A 17,423-nucleotide genomic window follows, 5' to 3' on the forward strand; every position below is an offset into this window, starting at 1 on the left:
TGACTTTTGAGTAGTAGTTCAAGTTCAATTCTAGTTGATCAAATTCCTTGTATGTGTAGTAGCATGGAGGGTCAAGAATGGGAGGGTGTTGTCAGGCATAATAACAACTTATATCATAATGCATATGGAGGATGCATAAGGTGAAAGTATTTGCAATAAGGATGACAGTTCCCAAAGGTCAAGAAGTTGGGATATTTTGAAATTTGCAATTTTGTGATGTTTGTTGAGTGGGGTTGATCCAATTCCCTAATTTGGTGGCTAGTCTTTAGAAATGGAAGCATTGTTACTTGAACAATTGGTTGAGGTTATATTGGACATATATATTCTCAAATTATTCCATCCTTTTTGTTTTCATTTGTTCCAACTATGATCAGTCTGCGTTCAACGGAAAATGAAATAAGAGTTAGGCTATAGGAATTTACCTAGTTGGGTTAACTCCTCTCGTAAAGCATTTCATTTCAGTCATGCAATTTCCACTATATTCTTAGAACTTAGTTGGAAATGAGATTGAGTCTGCGGAATCTCTATGACTCTAGCATTAAGTCATTCACAATCCATAATTATCCCTAGATTTGCTAGGACAAATTTTTTAATACTTTTTTTATATTAATCTTAGTCATTTCTCATGGTAATGAAAATGACACTGTGACATCAATCACTTATGGATGTGCTTGGTTAGCAAATTTTCAGTGCTGGCATAAGATGTGTTTCGTTCAATGAAACACCAGAAAGGGGATAAAAATCTCTTCTTAGATCAGAGGCTGTTCTTGTTGAGCTATTCAGTGTTCCAAGTTTTTTGCAAATCAACACAAGCATAAAGTTACAAGCTTATTCATCAAGTAACTCTTGCAATTAGTGAGCAGTCAGTGCTCAAATGGATTCAAGTTTGGCTAATATTTATCTTTAAGTATTATTTCATCTCAAACCTTTACTACCAAATTGATTAATTTCTATTTAACAAAAGCCTATCTTATCTTTTGTCACATATTTAGACCTTGGTTAGAGAATGAAGTACTATCTGTTTATCTGGCCTACAACTTGATATACCTCTAAATGCAATACACAACCCTTTAGTAATATACTCTGTTGAGCAAGAACACTGCAATAAATTTTATATCTCCTAGAAAAATGTTAGAACATATACATTAGTAAATAAAAAGAGTCTACAAAATCATGTATTTGTCTTATGCAATATTTGCACACTGAGACCTACCATATTTGTTTGTTGTGCAAATATTATATTTAGTTATACTTATTTGATTCATACTTTATACCCTTCTAATTGAATTTATCCTTTCCTATCCTACTAGGTAGTATGATATATGAGGGTGACTGTACATAGGGTTGGATAAGTCATAAGTGTTTCTTTTTTGAAGTTTATTAATGATCTAAATTTTCTAATGTATATTTTATCAGCTTGATTTTCTAAAGAGTACAGTCAGTTCCCAGTAATAATCTAACTTATTAATATTAATATCTGAGCCCTTAAGTAACTGATGCTGGGAAGCGTCAAAGAATATGATACAAACTTCGATTCATTGATTCCCTAATGAATACCCAAAGGAAGCATTTATCTAATGATTTGACTCTCATGAATACTAGATAAAAGACATCAACTTTTGAGAAATATAAAAGTCAAAATTGAGGAAATTGAAATTTTATTAAGAAAATTAAGTTAATCCGGTAACAGGCTTGCATGACTAAATATAGACTAATAATATCCAATACCCTAATCTGCCAAAAAGTTTCAACTTAGACATATGGACAACTACCTTAACCCGACCAAACCACATTAGAATAAATGGAATTATATTTTGAGTTCTACATAGAATTATATGAGCAAAACAAAATTTTCCTAAAATTGAAAAAAATAAGTAATTTGAAAGTCTAAAAAATGGAATTTGGCCAAAAAAAGTCATACCTTATGATGACCTAGAAGGCTGTGATGACTTTTACCATGGATGGCCATGTCGACCGGCACATCCCGTGCTGGCCGACACTTACCGTGCTGGCGGTGTACCGGCATATGGCACGAGAGGTGCTGAACAACACTGCTTCTAATAGTTCCACCGTTTGCCGTTAACCTCATCGTCGAGCTACTCGTTGCTGACCACCATCGCCGGTTGCTGTTGTCGTCGCCTGAGCGCGTCGGGTGCCCTAGCTTGAGAGAGGAGCAGAGATCGAGAGAGAGACGACGGCGAAGGCGAGCAGCGATTGGTGACGGCAACGGCGAAGGCGAAGGTGAGTATCCCTTTTTTTTTTCTCTCCTCTTATAGCATGGCCGGCAAGTGCCGTGCCATGCCGGCCGGTGGTCGGTACTGTCCGTGCTTGTAGCATGGCTATCGTTGACTTTTACTCTTCATCACCTTTCCCATATCCCTACAAGATTTCATCCAATCCCGAGTCAGTCACATCATACACTGTTTCCTACTTAAATTTTATAAGGTTATCTATTGATCTCCTAAACAATCCTTTACTAGAAACTTCTTATTTTGGCTTTTACAAGATATAGTACTAGTGTTGTAAATGCTGTCAAAGATTTTGCTTTTATTTTATTAAGACTGCCTTATGTTATGTAATCTTGAAACTTTCCTTTTTTTTTTATTCAAAATTGAGAATGTCTAGTAAGCACAACTGTCACCAACATCTTGCCAACATGGTCATTGACTCATTCCTGCTCGGTATGACAAACCATTCTGTGACGTTAGTTGAAAGAAGTAGAAATACGGGCATAGCTAGATCTTAATTCAAGATTATGCCAGCCAATATTTTAGTTATACCAATTCTACAAAGGAGAAGGGCGAAATAGAACAATAGCAGTAAATTTTAAAATTAAGAGGGGATAGGGCAGTATGTTGTCTAGAATCAAGGAGAAAGACAGATGTTAGATAATCAGTTGACTCAAAAACTTAAATTATTAGGTAATGGATCACTTGTATGTCATACCTTTAACATACACCATTATGTGTGACTCCTAATACCATATGTAGACAGATGATGGATTATAGGATGTGCAACCTGCCATTGCAATACTAAAAGTTAGGGAATAAAAGTGGGCAATTGAGATTTGAACTCATAACCTTTTAAAAAAATAGCTCTGATACCATATTGGCTAACCAGTTGAAACAAAAGTTTAAACTATTAGGTAATAGACCAAAAATGATAGCATGCCTTAACAATAGAGTACTTATATTAGGAGCAAGTCCAGAGTTTTCATAAAAGGCCATAGGTTGCTGAAAAGATCAACAATTGATGAATAAATTAATGAGAAAAGGCTTTTGTTGGGCAATCTTTTTTGGGTCATTGGAGCTGTAATCAAACAAAACCCAGCCAGAATATAGATTGGTCTCATAATTTAAGCTCGGCCCAACTCGACCTAATGGACTAAAACGCTCTTGACATAACCCACCAAAAAATGGGTCAGGTGGGTAGGGTCGAGTTGGGTCACCCATGGTCAAGCCTAATATATGTCTTCGATTGTTAGAATTGTGCTTCAAATTCATTATCTTCAATTGTTGTAAAAATTCGATGTTGGTTGACTTTGTTCCTTTCATATTATTATGGTTCATCTTTATTCTTGCAGGTTTTTGAAGGCTAGAGGGTTTAATATTGAGAAAGCAATCAGCATGTGGTCAGAAATGCTTCATTGGAGGAGAGAATTTGGTGCAGATACTATCTTGCAAGTAAGTACAATGCCTTAATATCACTTTATCCTCTTTTCTGGGTAAGTTCCTGTACTGATCTAACATGCATTGAATTATCTGAATTGAATTCTGAATTGCTGTGGTCAGTGGACATTTTTTAAATCATCGTTGAGTGCTGATCAATTGATTTATGAGAAATATAGGTTATATATATTTTGTGGTTTCTAGCCAGCAAATCATGAGAACCCGACATCAAACGTCATGTATGACCAACTCAATGTGAGAAATCAGTTCTATAAGAGGCTCAATTTCTGAAGCATGTTCTTGTATTTGATGAAATTCATGTCAAACTTTTGCAGAATATGTATAACTATTCCTAACATTGGACCATCAACATGTGACTTGAGTTTGTTATTTATCATTTACTTGTGATATATTAAATTGGTTGAACAAGCACTTCAGTTTGCGATATGTGTTTCAACTTTCAAGTATCTTGACCTTGAAAACAACAAAATTAGATCAAGCTCTGAATTGAAAAAGTCTAGAAAGTTACTACATTTAGTAACTTTGATGATATTGTAAAATGGGTCTTGTAGATTTACCTTTTAGTGGTTCATTCGGCACAATTTTACTATAATTAATTTAAATTTAGCTTAAAATTGAGGAAAATGAAATACTCCAATTGGTGGCATGGTAAAGGAAGAAGAGTTGTACATAAAATATAAAACAAGAGTATCACTTGATAGTGTATTTCTAATTTTCCATGTTAAATTATGTCTACTAGTTTTATTTCATAATTTATATGAAAAGATCATTAAAAATCCAATCTAGGGAATGTTGATCCATGCGACTGTGCTAGCCAAATCGATCATGTACTTCACTGTTCCATAGAATGAGAACACCTGTTATCTAATATGTGAAGCTTGAGTAATGTTAAGAGGTTGTAAGATAACTTTATTCCCCCAAAAGGAAATTTATTACTTGAGAAAACCTACTCTAGGAGCGAGGCATCCACCATAGAACCCTAAATCCATTGAGCACCATAAACCATACTAGAGTAGGGGTGAAAACAGTTCAGATAAGGATTTTGCCATTTTGGATAGTGGCAAAACCATATCCTTATCAACTTCTCGTTTTGGATTCAAATACAGATACAAATAGTGGACATATAGCAAAATTAATTATATGATGTCCTATTCACTTGATATGGACAAATATCAGATTTATCCAAATATGATATGTTAATATAATAATATGGTATTACTAAAATATGTAGCACAGTAAAAAAAATAAAACATATTAGAGATTCATTTAAAAATAAAAAATGAGCTTTATTATATTTTAATTTTACTATTTTCATAATATGTAAACTGAATTGATATATTAATACATATTTGGATAGGATTCCTTAACCTATATCTATATCTATATCTATATCTGGATAGAACCATTCAGATAAGATACAAATTCAGATTTGAGTATGATGACTTTAGATCCATATCTAGAAAAACATGAATATGTAATTGGTTGAATAAGATTTTATCTGGCCCATTTTGGTATTTTACCCCGAATTGCACACGTTTTACTTGCCAATCATTGTTTCTCAAAAATTGATTGCCACTAGTACTTGCGTATGCCTGTGATAACTTTAGTAATAGCCCAAATTCCTGTGGGCCTGTTTGGTTGCGGGATAAAGAAAAATTGGGATTGGAATAAAATGAGGACTTATCCCGGAGAAAGAAAATTTTATCCCGATTTCTTTTAGGGTGTTTGGTTGAAGAAAGAATGATAAGTTTGGGATAAAAATATGGGATAAATATAGTGCCTGGTTGTGATAGTTGAAATTAAGGATGATCTAGTTTAATATAAAAAAATATTTGTTATTTCATTTTTTGGATTAGTATAGGAAATGGGTTTAGAATTATACCAAAATTGTAATTTTATTTTACAATTGTTATAATATCAGATTGTGGTTGCTTTTAGAATTTCTAGCCAAAACTAATTTAACTTAATTTACCACATTTACACAATATTGATACTATTACGAATAACATCACAAATAGATATCCCATATCAAAATATCTTTATTAAAAACCGAGGTTTTAAAGGCTGTAGGTGGTAGATAGGCAAGCAAGGGATCATGTAGCACCTAAACACTAGCAGGTGCCCAAGATTTAAAGCAGTTAAAAAATAAACAAAGAAAAGAAATAATAGTTAGAGAAGAAGTTAAAATTAATATCTACAATCCAAAAAATGTACCATCATGTAGCACCTAAGCTCTAGCAGGTACCTAAGATTTAAAGCAGTTAAAAAATAAACAAAGAAAAGAAATAATTATTAGAGAAGAAGTTAAAATTAATATCTACAATCTAAAAAAAGTACTAACGTATCCTTGTTAAGAACTATAGTAAGCTATTAGAATCTACTAATAAATCAACATGTACAATAATTTTGATTTTCAAAATCAATCTATGTACTAAAATAAGATATGAGATACTAAGATAATCACCTAGACAGGACATAAGTGATAGCGGTATTGATATCAAGTCGTCGAAGAAAAAATGATATGTATCAACAATATTAGTAGTATCGGCTGTTTTTGTCACTACTATATCAACCATTTTAGTTTTAGTTTTTTAGACTATTTTCTTACTACTTAAATTCTATAAATAATTTAAAATGTAGGAAATCTCAAAAGTTCATAAGAAATGACAAAGATGAGAAAATAAAGATTACTCACATAAGATATTAACAACATAACATAAAGAGTGAAAATACTAAGAACAATATCGAATTCCAAATGGATTCAGTAAACACATGTGTTCATTATTGTCACCTTGGAACAAAAGAGCAAGAAAGCATGAGCTGAGGCTAATGACCACCTTTCTAAGAAAGATGAGCATGAGAGGTGTTAAAAAAGATTGTAAGAAAAGGTGGAGTGAAGAAACAAAATATAAACAAAGAGGTTAAAGGAGTAGAAAGAAAAATGGGAATAATATGTAAAATGTGGAGCCAACTTTGGGACATAAAATATTGATTTCTTGAGTTAGATTCACGTAAAATTCAACTTACTATGTGATCTACATATAGTCCCCATAAAAAAAAATCAAAATTGTTTATTTATAGCTAATACAGCTAATACATATCGGTTGATACAACCAATATTGGACAATACGAACAATATTGGGTCAAACCAAGAGAAAACTAATTTCGATAATAGTTTCAAATCGGTAATGGCTGGTATCGATACATATCAGTTGATACCTTGAACCATGCTCTTGCCTATCCGGGTCTAAGAAAGAGATATGCATAGCCTTAACTTTAACCCTTTCCTCCTAAAGGGACTATTTTCTTGAATTAAATCCATGGCTTTTTAGATGTTGGCAAGCTTTATTGTCATATGACACTTTCTTCTCGTTCAAAAAATTCATCCCACACAATTTTTGATAATTTCAAAATCAATTTTGAATAGAATGAGGGAAATTAAATTTCTCAATTTTATTCAGACCTTGAAAACTATGACAACTTTGGGACTTAATTCTCTTTGACAAATAATAACTACAATCTATGAATAACTATAACTCTATAAGTAACTCTAATATTGCAATGGGTAAACAATAATAGCATGGATTCAAGTAGTGGTCGATCTGGATCTGTATTGCCAAAATAAATTAGCTTATATGGCCGGTTTAGTCGATCCCCGCTCTGAATTATCCAAAACGGAAGGCTGATACAATCAACACGGCCAATACGTACCCGATTCCAAAATTGATACTTAGAACCTTGAATAATAGTACATTCATTAAAAAAATTAAATAATAATATCTTTTACAAAATACTTTAGTGTAAGAAAAAAATTAGGTTTTATTTTCTGTTGGTTGCCATTTGGACAATTGGGGAAAACAGAAAATTTGGGTCGAAACCTAACATGACATGAATATGGAACATGGATACAACACGGCGATATAAACGCAATGATAGAACAAATGTTGAAAAATTAGGACATGACATATTTAGGACACGACAAAATAGATGAATAAAAAAGTTATATATATATATATATATATATTCTATCTACATCTAAAGAAATATTTTGCTAATTATTATGTAAATACACATGCATGCATGTTCTATTCACAAGAGACAATTAAAGTGTACATGAAGCAATTGAAAAATCGTAACAAGTCACAAATGTCATGCTACTACATGACAATACAATTCGATATTGTGATAATTAGATAATTACATTATTTTTCTCCAATGCACTAGCCTGTGATTTCTGCAGTACATATCTTCTTGATATGTAGAAAATACCTACAATAGATGATTTATGCTATTTATTTCTATTGAATATGCTAAATCTTGGTCCAAAACATCTTCTAAACCTAGCCCAAAACCTGCTTATACTAAATCTCGTGTCCAAATTCCAAAATGTGTCTTGGGCATGTCCTTGCATGTCCAGTCGTGCCCTATGACTGTTTGAATTTATTTTATCTTTTTAAGTATTGCATACTTTTTAGAAGTGTTGCGACATGTGTCCAACGCGTATTGGTGTCTGACAGACACGAATATGGTATATTGTTTGAAGTGTTCATGCTTCTTAGGATGAAACCAAGGTCAAACCTAGTAGTCTTGTTGGTTTCAGCCTTAGTTTTTAATAAGGTTCAGCAGCTACTGTTCTGTCTTGGTCTCTTGGGTGAAACTTCAAACCATGATTAGAGCTATAAACTATAAAGTAGTGTCATTATCCCTTATGCTGACCCTTCCATATATGATGACCTTAGTTTCATGGGACTTGCCTAAAGTGCTTCCCATACATTTGATGAGCAAATTTTAGTTTCTTGCCACTTAGCTCTAGAATCAACTTGGCTCTAAAACTAAGATGTAAATTATGTTTAGAATGTATTTTCTTCACTAGAAGTTTTCTGTATTCATCCAACACAAGGATGCACCCTCTATTAGGATTGAATGATCTTTATCCTGAAATGTATACTTTGAGTAAAAACTTCCAATCTTCATGAGAACCACTAAATTACCACGCTCATATCAAACCTTCAACCAATGTCTAGTTTGGCAACTAAGTATCTGACAATAATCTCTTATTCTGGATTGTTGACTCACCAATTGTTCTAAAACCTAAGCTGTTGGAGAATGGTGATTTCTATGTTATATTCTAACACTCCTCGCATCTGAGATTGAGATGTTTTTGATAGGCTCAAGAAGTGTACTTGACTTAACTGGGTGGGTAGAGGTTCTTTCTATTTAATTGATAAGATAGGTTTGCGGGGTTCGAACTGAGGACCTCTTATTTTGATACAATGTTAGATAACAAATTTTTATAAAAACTTAAATTGTTAGAAAAAAGTGGTTTATGATTGGTGTTCACTACTCCCATCTCACTAGGATTATGCTAAATCAGCATATGAAAGTAATAGTTGTAAATTGTTTGGAGGGGAAATTCACATCTATAGTCTTCTATGGATGTTACCCTTTTGCGATTGCCTTTATGTTGCCGTGACTGGGAGCTTTCTTCAGTATGTCAAGAAATTGAGGGACAGGAGCGTCTTTCATTCTTTAGGCCTCCTGGCAAAGTTACATGCTTTTCCGTGGGAGGTCAATCAATTCTATCACCAGAATCAGTTCAACTAGAGCATGGTGAACATGGCTGAATCATGATCACTCCGAGCAAACCCTGCGGGTTTTTATTAAGTAATACTAATCACATATGCTTCAATCTTAGCCAAAAGAACTTCATTAGGTATATGTAGCTTCCTTCCATGTGACCATGAGGATCAACAACCTTACCATAAGAATCTTGAAGACAACATTAGGCCTACCTTGTGATTGTTGATCCTTCCTCAGGACACTAGTTCCTTTTGTCTTATTTAATTTTGCTTTATTCATACTATTGCAAATTGCAACATGCACAATATATTCTTGATGAGTATTGGTAGAAGGAGCACTATGTTGTAGGAATTCTAGATTTCAGGGTGTAGATTACAATGGTTGCATGCAAACCACAAAAAGTAGGTTGTGGAGAAACTGAACACTGAGTCGGCAAAATTAATCTCTTATGATGGTTGGAAGTTTGCCACCACGGTTTAGTCCCTTTTATCTTTAAAGATAGAAGGAGGCAATTTGATAAATTGTCTTGACTATATAATTGCACTATAATAGAAGGACTTGGAATTTTTTTATCCTCTTTTCTGTAGTGCTAGGTTAGGCAACTTGATTAAATTTTCCTGATAATCTAAGTAGGCTAACCCAATAAAAATGAAGCCACCTATTTTTAGTGTAGATAGGCCAGCCCAATGAAAAGTAAGCCACTTGTGATCTATTGATCCCAAATTGACCGATCTAGAGTCGAATCAGCTGATCTAGATCGGGATCGTCAATAACCAATCCCGATCTAGCCCCCAAATCAGTCTTAGTCATATCGGCTGAAAACTACAATATCTACTGAAATTAATTTTTTTTTTTAAATTTAGGTTGAATCTAAAATATTTCTTACTTAGAAGACATTATTAATTAATATCACTAATTGCCTTCTTTTTAAATTTTCAGTTTTTACCCTCTGTCTCTCATACACTCTCATCCAACTCTTATACTTCATTGAGACCATTTTGTGGTCAATCCGATGAGACCCTCGGCTAGTCCGCACTTTGGTGAACATGAATGATTTTTTTTTCTCATTTGTTATTTAGAGAGATCACTCTTTTCATGTTGTTCTGCAGTAGTAATTTACGAGTATAAAAATTTGTCTAATTCAAGCCAAAATTTATTATAGTTTTGAGTGAATTTTTTCTTTAGTTTTTAGGCTTCATATATGACTAATTTTTATTTTCTTATTTTTCTATTATTTTATAAATTTTTAGAATTTTTTCTACATTTTAAATAATATTTTGAATTTTATGTAATTAAAAGTAGTCTGATTTGGTACGAGAGGCCGATGTAGCTGGTATGGTCGATATGTATCATTTTTTTTAACAACTGATCCCGCTCTCAATACCGAGTTTAAGAACTTTGCTGTCACCCTTTCTTTCGTAATGTAAAGTAATTTCGTCGATAAAGAGAGCTCATTCATAGCAGAAAGCAGCCTCAATGATAAAGTCATCTAGCAAGAAGTATTTCATGCTTTAATTGAAACTAAAATTCTAGTTGAGTGGTTAGTCCAGCCCTAACATCAAGCTTTTACGGGCCACCCGCATAAGACATGTTGGCGACCTCTAACCAAGGTAGTGCTTGTTTGCTTTGTACCATATTGGCACATGATATGTGCCACGGTCTTGGTGCGCCTTGTGTAAAACTACTAGGCTGTGCTAGCTATTATGTACCATGCTAGCCTTGACCAACACTTAAAAAGCATGAATAGCATAATTAAGAGAAAATTGGATCGCTCTTTGAATTGATTACAGCCTATGAAGCATTGATATGAATACAGGATACGGAGATACGGAGATATGGATACGGGGATATGATAAATTCTTAAAAGTAGGATACAGATATGGCATGGATATGCCAATAAATAAATAAATAATATATTTTTAATTTGTTGTCAACCAATATAACATATGGTAAAAAATGATTATCTCATAAATGATAAGATAAAAGGACAGAAAGCTACATATTTAATATCGACATGTCTAAGACTTCAGAATAGTATTGTAATAGAAATTGATATGAAACTTAAAATGTTAGTGAAATATTGAAACCTAATTCAACTATTAGTCTACAACTAATTTGGATCTTTAAATAGGTTTTGAGTTATATGTTTAATTCATTATCAAATAAATAAAGCCTTAAAGTATCACGAAGGATTAGACAATCGTATATACATACAAAATATATGTTTTATATCATCTTTTAGCACACAAAAAAAAGGGTTGGATGATCAAAAAATGTATTAGAGCTGTATTGGAATTTAAAAATTAATTTTTTAATTCATTATCAAATAAACGAAGCCTTAAAGTATCATGAAGGATTAGACATTCGTATATACATATAAAGTATATGTTTTATATCATCTTTTAGTACACAGAAAAAAAAATGATTGGATGATCAAGAAATATATTGGAGTCGTATCGAAAAATTAAAAATAATTTTTTTAATTTGGATACTCCCCTGGCCATATTCGATACATATTGGGCCATCGGCACACATTTAACATAGTTTTAATAAAAAATTTAGGATACTTAAAAAGACATTTTTGGCAAGGTTTCAAAACTCGGTATTAGGATCGGAATCGGTCGTTATGGATAACAATATGTATCAACCATATTAGTTGTATCGGTTGTATTGGCCCCCTATCTCGGATTAGACTATTTTTTAATAATGTAAAATTCTAAATTTTGTTTAAAAATACAAAAATTTCTAGATAATTAGAAAAAAATAATAGAAAAATAAGAAAATAAAAATTATTCACATATTAAGCCAAAAAGTAAAGAAAAAACTCACTTAAAAACTATGATGAATTTCAACTTGAATTTGACCAATGTTATATACTTGTAAATTTCTACTACAGAATAGTGAAAAGATATATAGCAGTAAGAAAAGAGAAGTTAAAAAATGGCTGAGAAAGAAAGAAGGGAAATGAGGAAAAAAATACTTCTCCGAGTTTACCAAAGTGCGGAGTAGCCGAAGGGGCTCATCGAATGAGCTCAATAAAGTGTGTGGGATGGGAAGAGAGTGAGAGATAGAGGGTAAAAACTGAAAACTTAAAAAAAAGGCAATTGAGGATATCAATTATATGTGAAATATATTTTAAATTCAAACTGAATTTTCAAAAAATTTAGTTTCTGCCAATATTGCCAAATTTTGGCCAAAATTGGTTGATCCTGATCTAGATCAGTTGATCCAACTAGGGTTCAGCCGATTTTGGGATCCATGGTTTTTGGGTCTTCGGCAGGTCAATTTTTGGTTTTTGATTTGAATATATATGTATTAAAATCTATATTGTCTTTTATCTATAGATTATATTTGTAAATGACCTAATTTATTAAAGATATTAGCAATAGTCAAATATAAATATTATTCAATACATAATTGAATATATTCATTAAAATAAATGTTTATGATTGAATACTATATAATATAATTAAATAGATAATAACATTCAACACATAATATTAATTAATAATAATTCAATAATTAAAAATAATATCTAGTTAAACATAGAATGATAGGAAGGATCAAGATTTTATTTGCCAGCATAATAACATGAGAATGTTGCATTAAAAACTGTCAATAATTTTCAGTATATTGATGATTTATTTGCTGGCACAAAAATAATATTAAAGTTGATCGATAAGGATTGATGAGAATTGAAAAAAATTAAAAAATAGGCTCCACATTAGCACGAGTCAGCATGTACCTGTGCCTGACTAGCATGCTTTGGCACGCACCCATGTCGGTTGGCATGCCTCGGCCATCATTGGTTATAGGAATGGACTAGCCTAATATCACCCTACAACCAGAGATTATAATAGCAAACTAATAGCAAACTATCGATATGAAATCCTTTTGGTTTCAAAAACGTTTTCTTATTTAATCGATTTCAATGGACCCTATTCGTTTTTATAATGAACCATAGTTAATTGTGATGACTCTCTGTAGACTATTTGATATTACTGCTATTGTTTTTGGAAGTTCGAATTGTAAAGGTTTTGCTCTAGATCAGAGCATCTTAACTTTCAGGACAATCATTCTCTTGATTCTTATTATTTATTTCCTATCTTGATCCATCCTTGTTTAACTTCTTTTTAATCATGTTTCTTTTACAGTAATCCTTCTTACTTCTATGCTTTTATCAGGTTTATACTGCTTGAGATATTATGCCTCTCTCAAATGAGTCTGTTTAATACTGTACATATTGCACAATTTATGCTAATAAGTTGATTTTGTTATTAAGGACTTTGTTTTGGATGAACTCGAGGAGGTGCTTCTTTACTATCCTCATGGATTCCATGGAGTGGACAGGGATGGCAGACCCATTTATATTGAGAGACTTGGGAAAGCCGACCCAAATAAACTCATGAATGTAACCACGATTGAACGTTTTCTGAAGTACCATGTTCAGGCATTGGAGAGACTATTCGTTGAGAAATATCCAGCATGTTCTGCTGCAGCCAACAGGCACATTGATACAGTAATAACAATATTAGATGTACAAGGAGTGGTAAGTTGCTGTTTATTTGTCTATTTAAGTGCACTCCATTTTTATGTTTGCTGGGCACATGACTGAGCTTCCTATGCAGAACTGGGTGAGCGTAGGCAAATTGGCACATGATATTGTTCTTCGCATTCACAAAATAGATGGTGATAACTATCCTGAGGTTATAAATTCTTGAAAGTTGATATAGCTTAGAAAATAGCCTGCTTCTTAAATGCAATTATTTCTTTTATTTTAATTTTTTCTTGATCTTAGCTCATTTATGTAGATTTTGCATAAGATGTTCATTGTCAATGCTGGAAGTGGTTTCAAATTACTGTGGAATGCTTTAAGAGGTTTCATTGACCCAAGGACATCTGCAAAGATTCAGGTAAAAGTGCTTTTCTGCATCATTTAACATTAGCCATTTTATAAGCTAATCTCTTTCTTTTTCTCATCTTTGCAGGTCTTAGGAGATAAATACCATAGTACATTACTTGAATTAATTGATGCAAGGTTTAAATTTTGTTTCTCTTCTATTGTTTATTTTCTTTTTTCTACATTTGTCATTTTAATGATCTGTTCCAAGGTACTTCAGTGAGATCCTTTTCATTTTAATTGCAGTCAATTGCCCAAATTTCTTGGTGGCTCTTGTTCTTGCCCAAATGAGGGAGGATGTCTTAGATCCAGTAAGGGACCCTGGAGAGATATGCAGATAGTGAAAGTATGAACAATTTATATAGCATAATTTATTTTGAGGTAATTCCGAAGTTCAAATTCAGTGAAAAGCATTTTCATCATATACCTTTTTTTGTACATTATCCTTTTCTTAGGCAACTCACAATGAGAAAACAAGATCAAGGGACATAACTCATCTATCTGATGAAGAGGAAGACATTTTCCAGGTTGGACTACATATGTCATGTTCTAAAAATGATATAGAAAAGTGAGGTGGCTTACTCATGGCTTGATTGTTACATTGTATTTGCAGAATAATATAACAGGAAGGGTGACACCTCTTGTGTATTCCATCTCTTCTAGTAGATCAAGTTCTCCATTTGCCAACCATTCTACTCCAGTTCATGAAAATGTTAGTGTTTCTTGGTCTTTTTAATCAGTTTTAATTTTGAATCTTCTATGAAATAACTATATCTATGTAGTATCTTATTCATGACGATTTTCATGATTTGGACACCTTAACCATAACTCGAATAATTCTGGAGAGCAACACTTCATTGCATTGAGGTGTTCCAGATTTCTATTGTATGTGCTTCTTTAGTCTCTTTCCTGCTTCAGGTAATGAACCAAGGCACAATTTAGTTCTTGAATCTAGGCAAGTAACAAATTTTAAATTGTAGCTTCTATGATGTGAAAATTTCTAAAGTGATGTCATTGTCACATCTTAAGCCACATACTTTGGCACAACTGAACAAAATAAACTCACTAAGCTATAGACAAAATAAAAATCATAGAGTGCCAACACCATGGTTTCGAAATTTGGTATCTTGATCAGGATTGGCTGTCTGAAAAAGGTACATATAGGCAGTATTGATCGCCCGTATTGAATTTACGTAAAAAAAATCTACATATTATTTAAAAATGCAGAAAATTTTCCTGAAAATTAAGAAAAAATGACAAGTAAATAAGAAAATAATAATTACTCTCTATCACTCACTCTCCACTCTCTAGCCTCTCTATCTCACTATCCCGTTTCAGCGATCAAAACTTGGATCCTTGGCTAGCACACGAGCAAGGATTGCTGTGCTTCATAGAGGAAAGAAAAAGAGGAGAGGAGAGGGTATAGAATATGCGGTTATACATATAAAAGAGCAATATAGGTATGAAGTCCAACTATCATTAGTGAAAGAAATTCTACATTTCAATTTTGTAATTGCGTGATGAGGAAATCTGAAATTAATTTTTCCTTTTCTTTTGCAAAATATTTTAGAACATTTCTTTTAATTGTGTGATGAGAAATTCTTTTAAAAACTGGAGCAAAACCTTTCTGGAAACAATCTTTAAATTTCTGATCATTATCCATAGAAAAAGATTTTATTTTTACGAATAACATATTTGACTATTTCTTTACGAGCATTTTTATAATTTGATTGAAAATTAAAAAGATTTATGGAATCACCTTGACTAGCAACATTTGACTGATATTATGTTGAGCTTTTTTTATGTCCATTTTAATATGCCTCATTAGGTGAGTAGTGCCATCTTAGTTAAACTGAGTCTAGACCGGGCGAGTTAGGCCAATTGATCACCTGTAATTGTTGGCATACTAAATTGTGTTGACATGCATTTTAGGGAATTGGATGAGTTTTTTTCTTTTACTTCCCTTAAATCATCGGACTTTCCTATTTTTGATCCAATCCACTTCCTCTTTAGAGAGTGTATTTTCCAACTCTAGTTACCAATTACATGCAATGTGATCACTAAGTTTCTAAAAGATTTTTTCCCATTTTCTTTTATTTTTAGTTTCTTTTTCAAAAAATCTCTTATTTACATGTATACCCTCTAAAATTAATATTTACTTTTATCTCCTTTAAAACCCTTGGTTTTTAAATGGGTACCTTTTAAATAAAATTCGGGATACCCCTCAAAACTAGCTAAACGTTAAATTCACCCATTTGACTTTAAAAAGACAAAACCCTTGTTCTTATTTTTACAAATTACTTCAACTAGTAGTATTTTAAGTCTTTTTATATTTTAAATACTAAATATTTAACTTATAGCTACCAAAAGGTAACCTAAATGATATCGACACAAAAACTACAGGTTTTAAAGGACATATACACAATTATAAAATTTAAATGGGTATACATACAAATAAGGAACTTTGGAGGGATATAGATGTAAATAAATTATTTTATTTTTGTTCTGAAATTCTACTTTTATTTTCACTTTTGTCAACTACAATAGAAAGTTAATAACTCACAGTTCCAATCTTTTACTCTCTACCCTAACTAAATATTCAAAAGTGATAAGTTTTTGTTAGGAAGTTTAACAAAATGATCTAAGCCTATGATCCTCATGTAGTTCCAACCTAGGCTTGAGTTTCTTGCGAGATGCTTACCCTAAGGCATTGCTTAATAAATCAATAAATTTTGTATTAATATTTATTGATAAATGTCATTCCAACTATGGAAGGTACAATGCCAATATAGAACATCTACATTCTTAAGTGAAAAAATCTTATTACAATAATAGAATAATTAGATATAATGAATTTAGAAAATGTTATTTATATTATATCTTTAGCTTGTTATTTCAGAGATCTTTGTCACGCCCTAAAATTGGAATTATGACCGGCCATATACCTCAATACGCTTGAGATACACGAAGTCTTACTATTACTTTTTAAGTACACAATGACAAGAATAAATAAAAGAAAAGAATTTTATTTATATAATTTAACTAAATCTTAATGAAAATAACTAATGTCATCACTAATGTATCTCTAAACAAATTGAATTAGCAATTAGTCTAAAACATAAAGACCAAAATAATGGAAAGGTAAAGGGGTAGGTCTTAACTAGAGGTAGGGTCCCAGTGCATCTCGCTCAGTCGCCACGCTAACTATTACCTGGGATAATAAAAAGGGATTTTTACAAATCACACCCTACATT

At 32.3% G+C, this 17,423-nt stretch overlaps 1 protein-coding gene across 1 annotated transcript in view; it reads left to right on the forward strand.

Annotated features, from left to right (window-relative positions):
- The window catches only part of LOC140758537 (phosphatidylinositol/phosphatidylcholine transfer protein SFH9-like), a 31,440-nt gene that overhangs the window by 3,395 nt on the left and 10,622 nt on the right, over positions 1-17,423 (forward strand). The window contains exons 2-9 of the mRNA XM_073094744.1: positions 3,584-3,683; positions 13,552-13,818; positions 13,898-13,975; positions 14,081-14,182; positions 14,258-14,307; positions 14,416-14,515; positions 14,625-14,696; positions 14,783-14,881. Of these exons, the coding sequence (XP_072950845.1) occupies positions 3,584-3,683; positions 13,552-13,818; positions 13,898-13,975; positions 14,081-14,182; positions 14,258-14,307; positions 14,416-14,515; positions 14,625-14,696; positions 14,783-14,881 (868 nt within the window). The remainder of the gene's footprint in view (positions 1-3,583; positions 3,684-13,551; positions 13,819-13,897; positions 13,976-14,080; positions 14,183-14,257; positions 14,308-14,415; positions 14,516-14,624; positions 14,697-14,782; positions 14,882-17,423) is intronic.

The sequence above is a fragment of the Typha angustifolia genome, chromosome 3, assembly GCF_048772165.1.
Source record: "Typha angustifolia cultivar Huaian chromosome 3, ASM4877216v1, whole genome shotgun sequence".
Lineage (NCBI taxonomy): Eukaryota > Viridiplantae > Streptophyta > Magnoliopsida > Poales > Typhaceae > Typha > Typha angustifolia.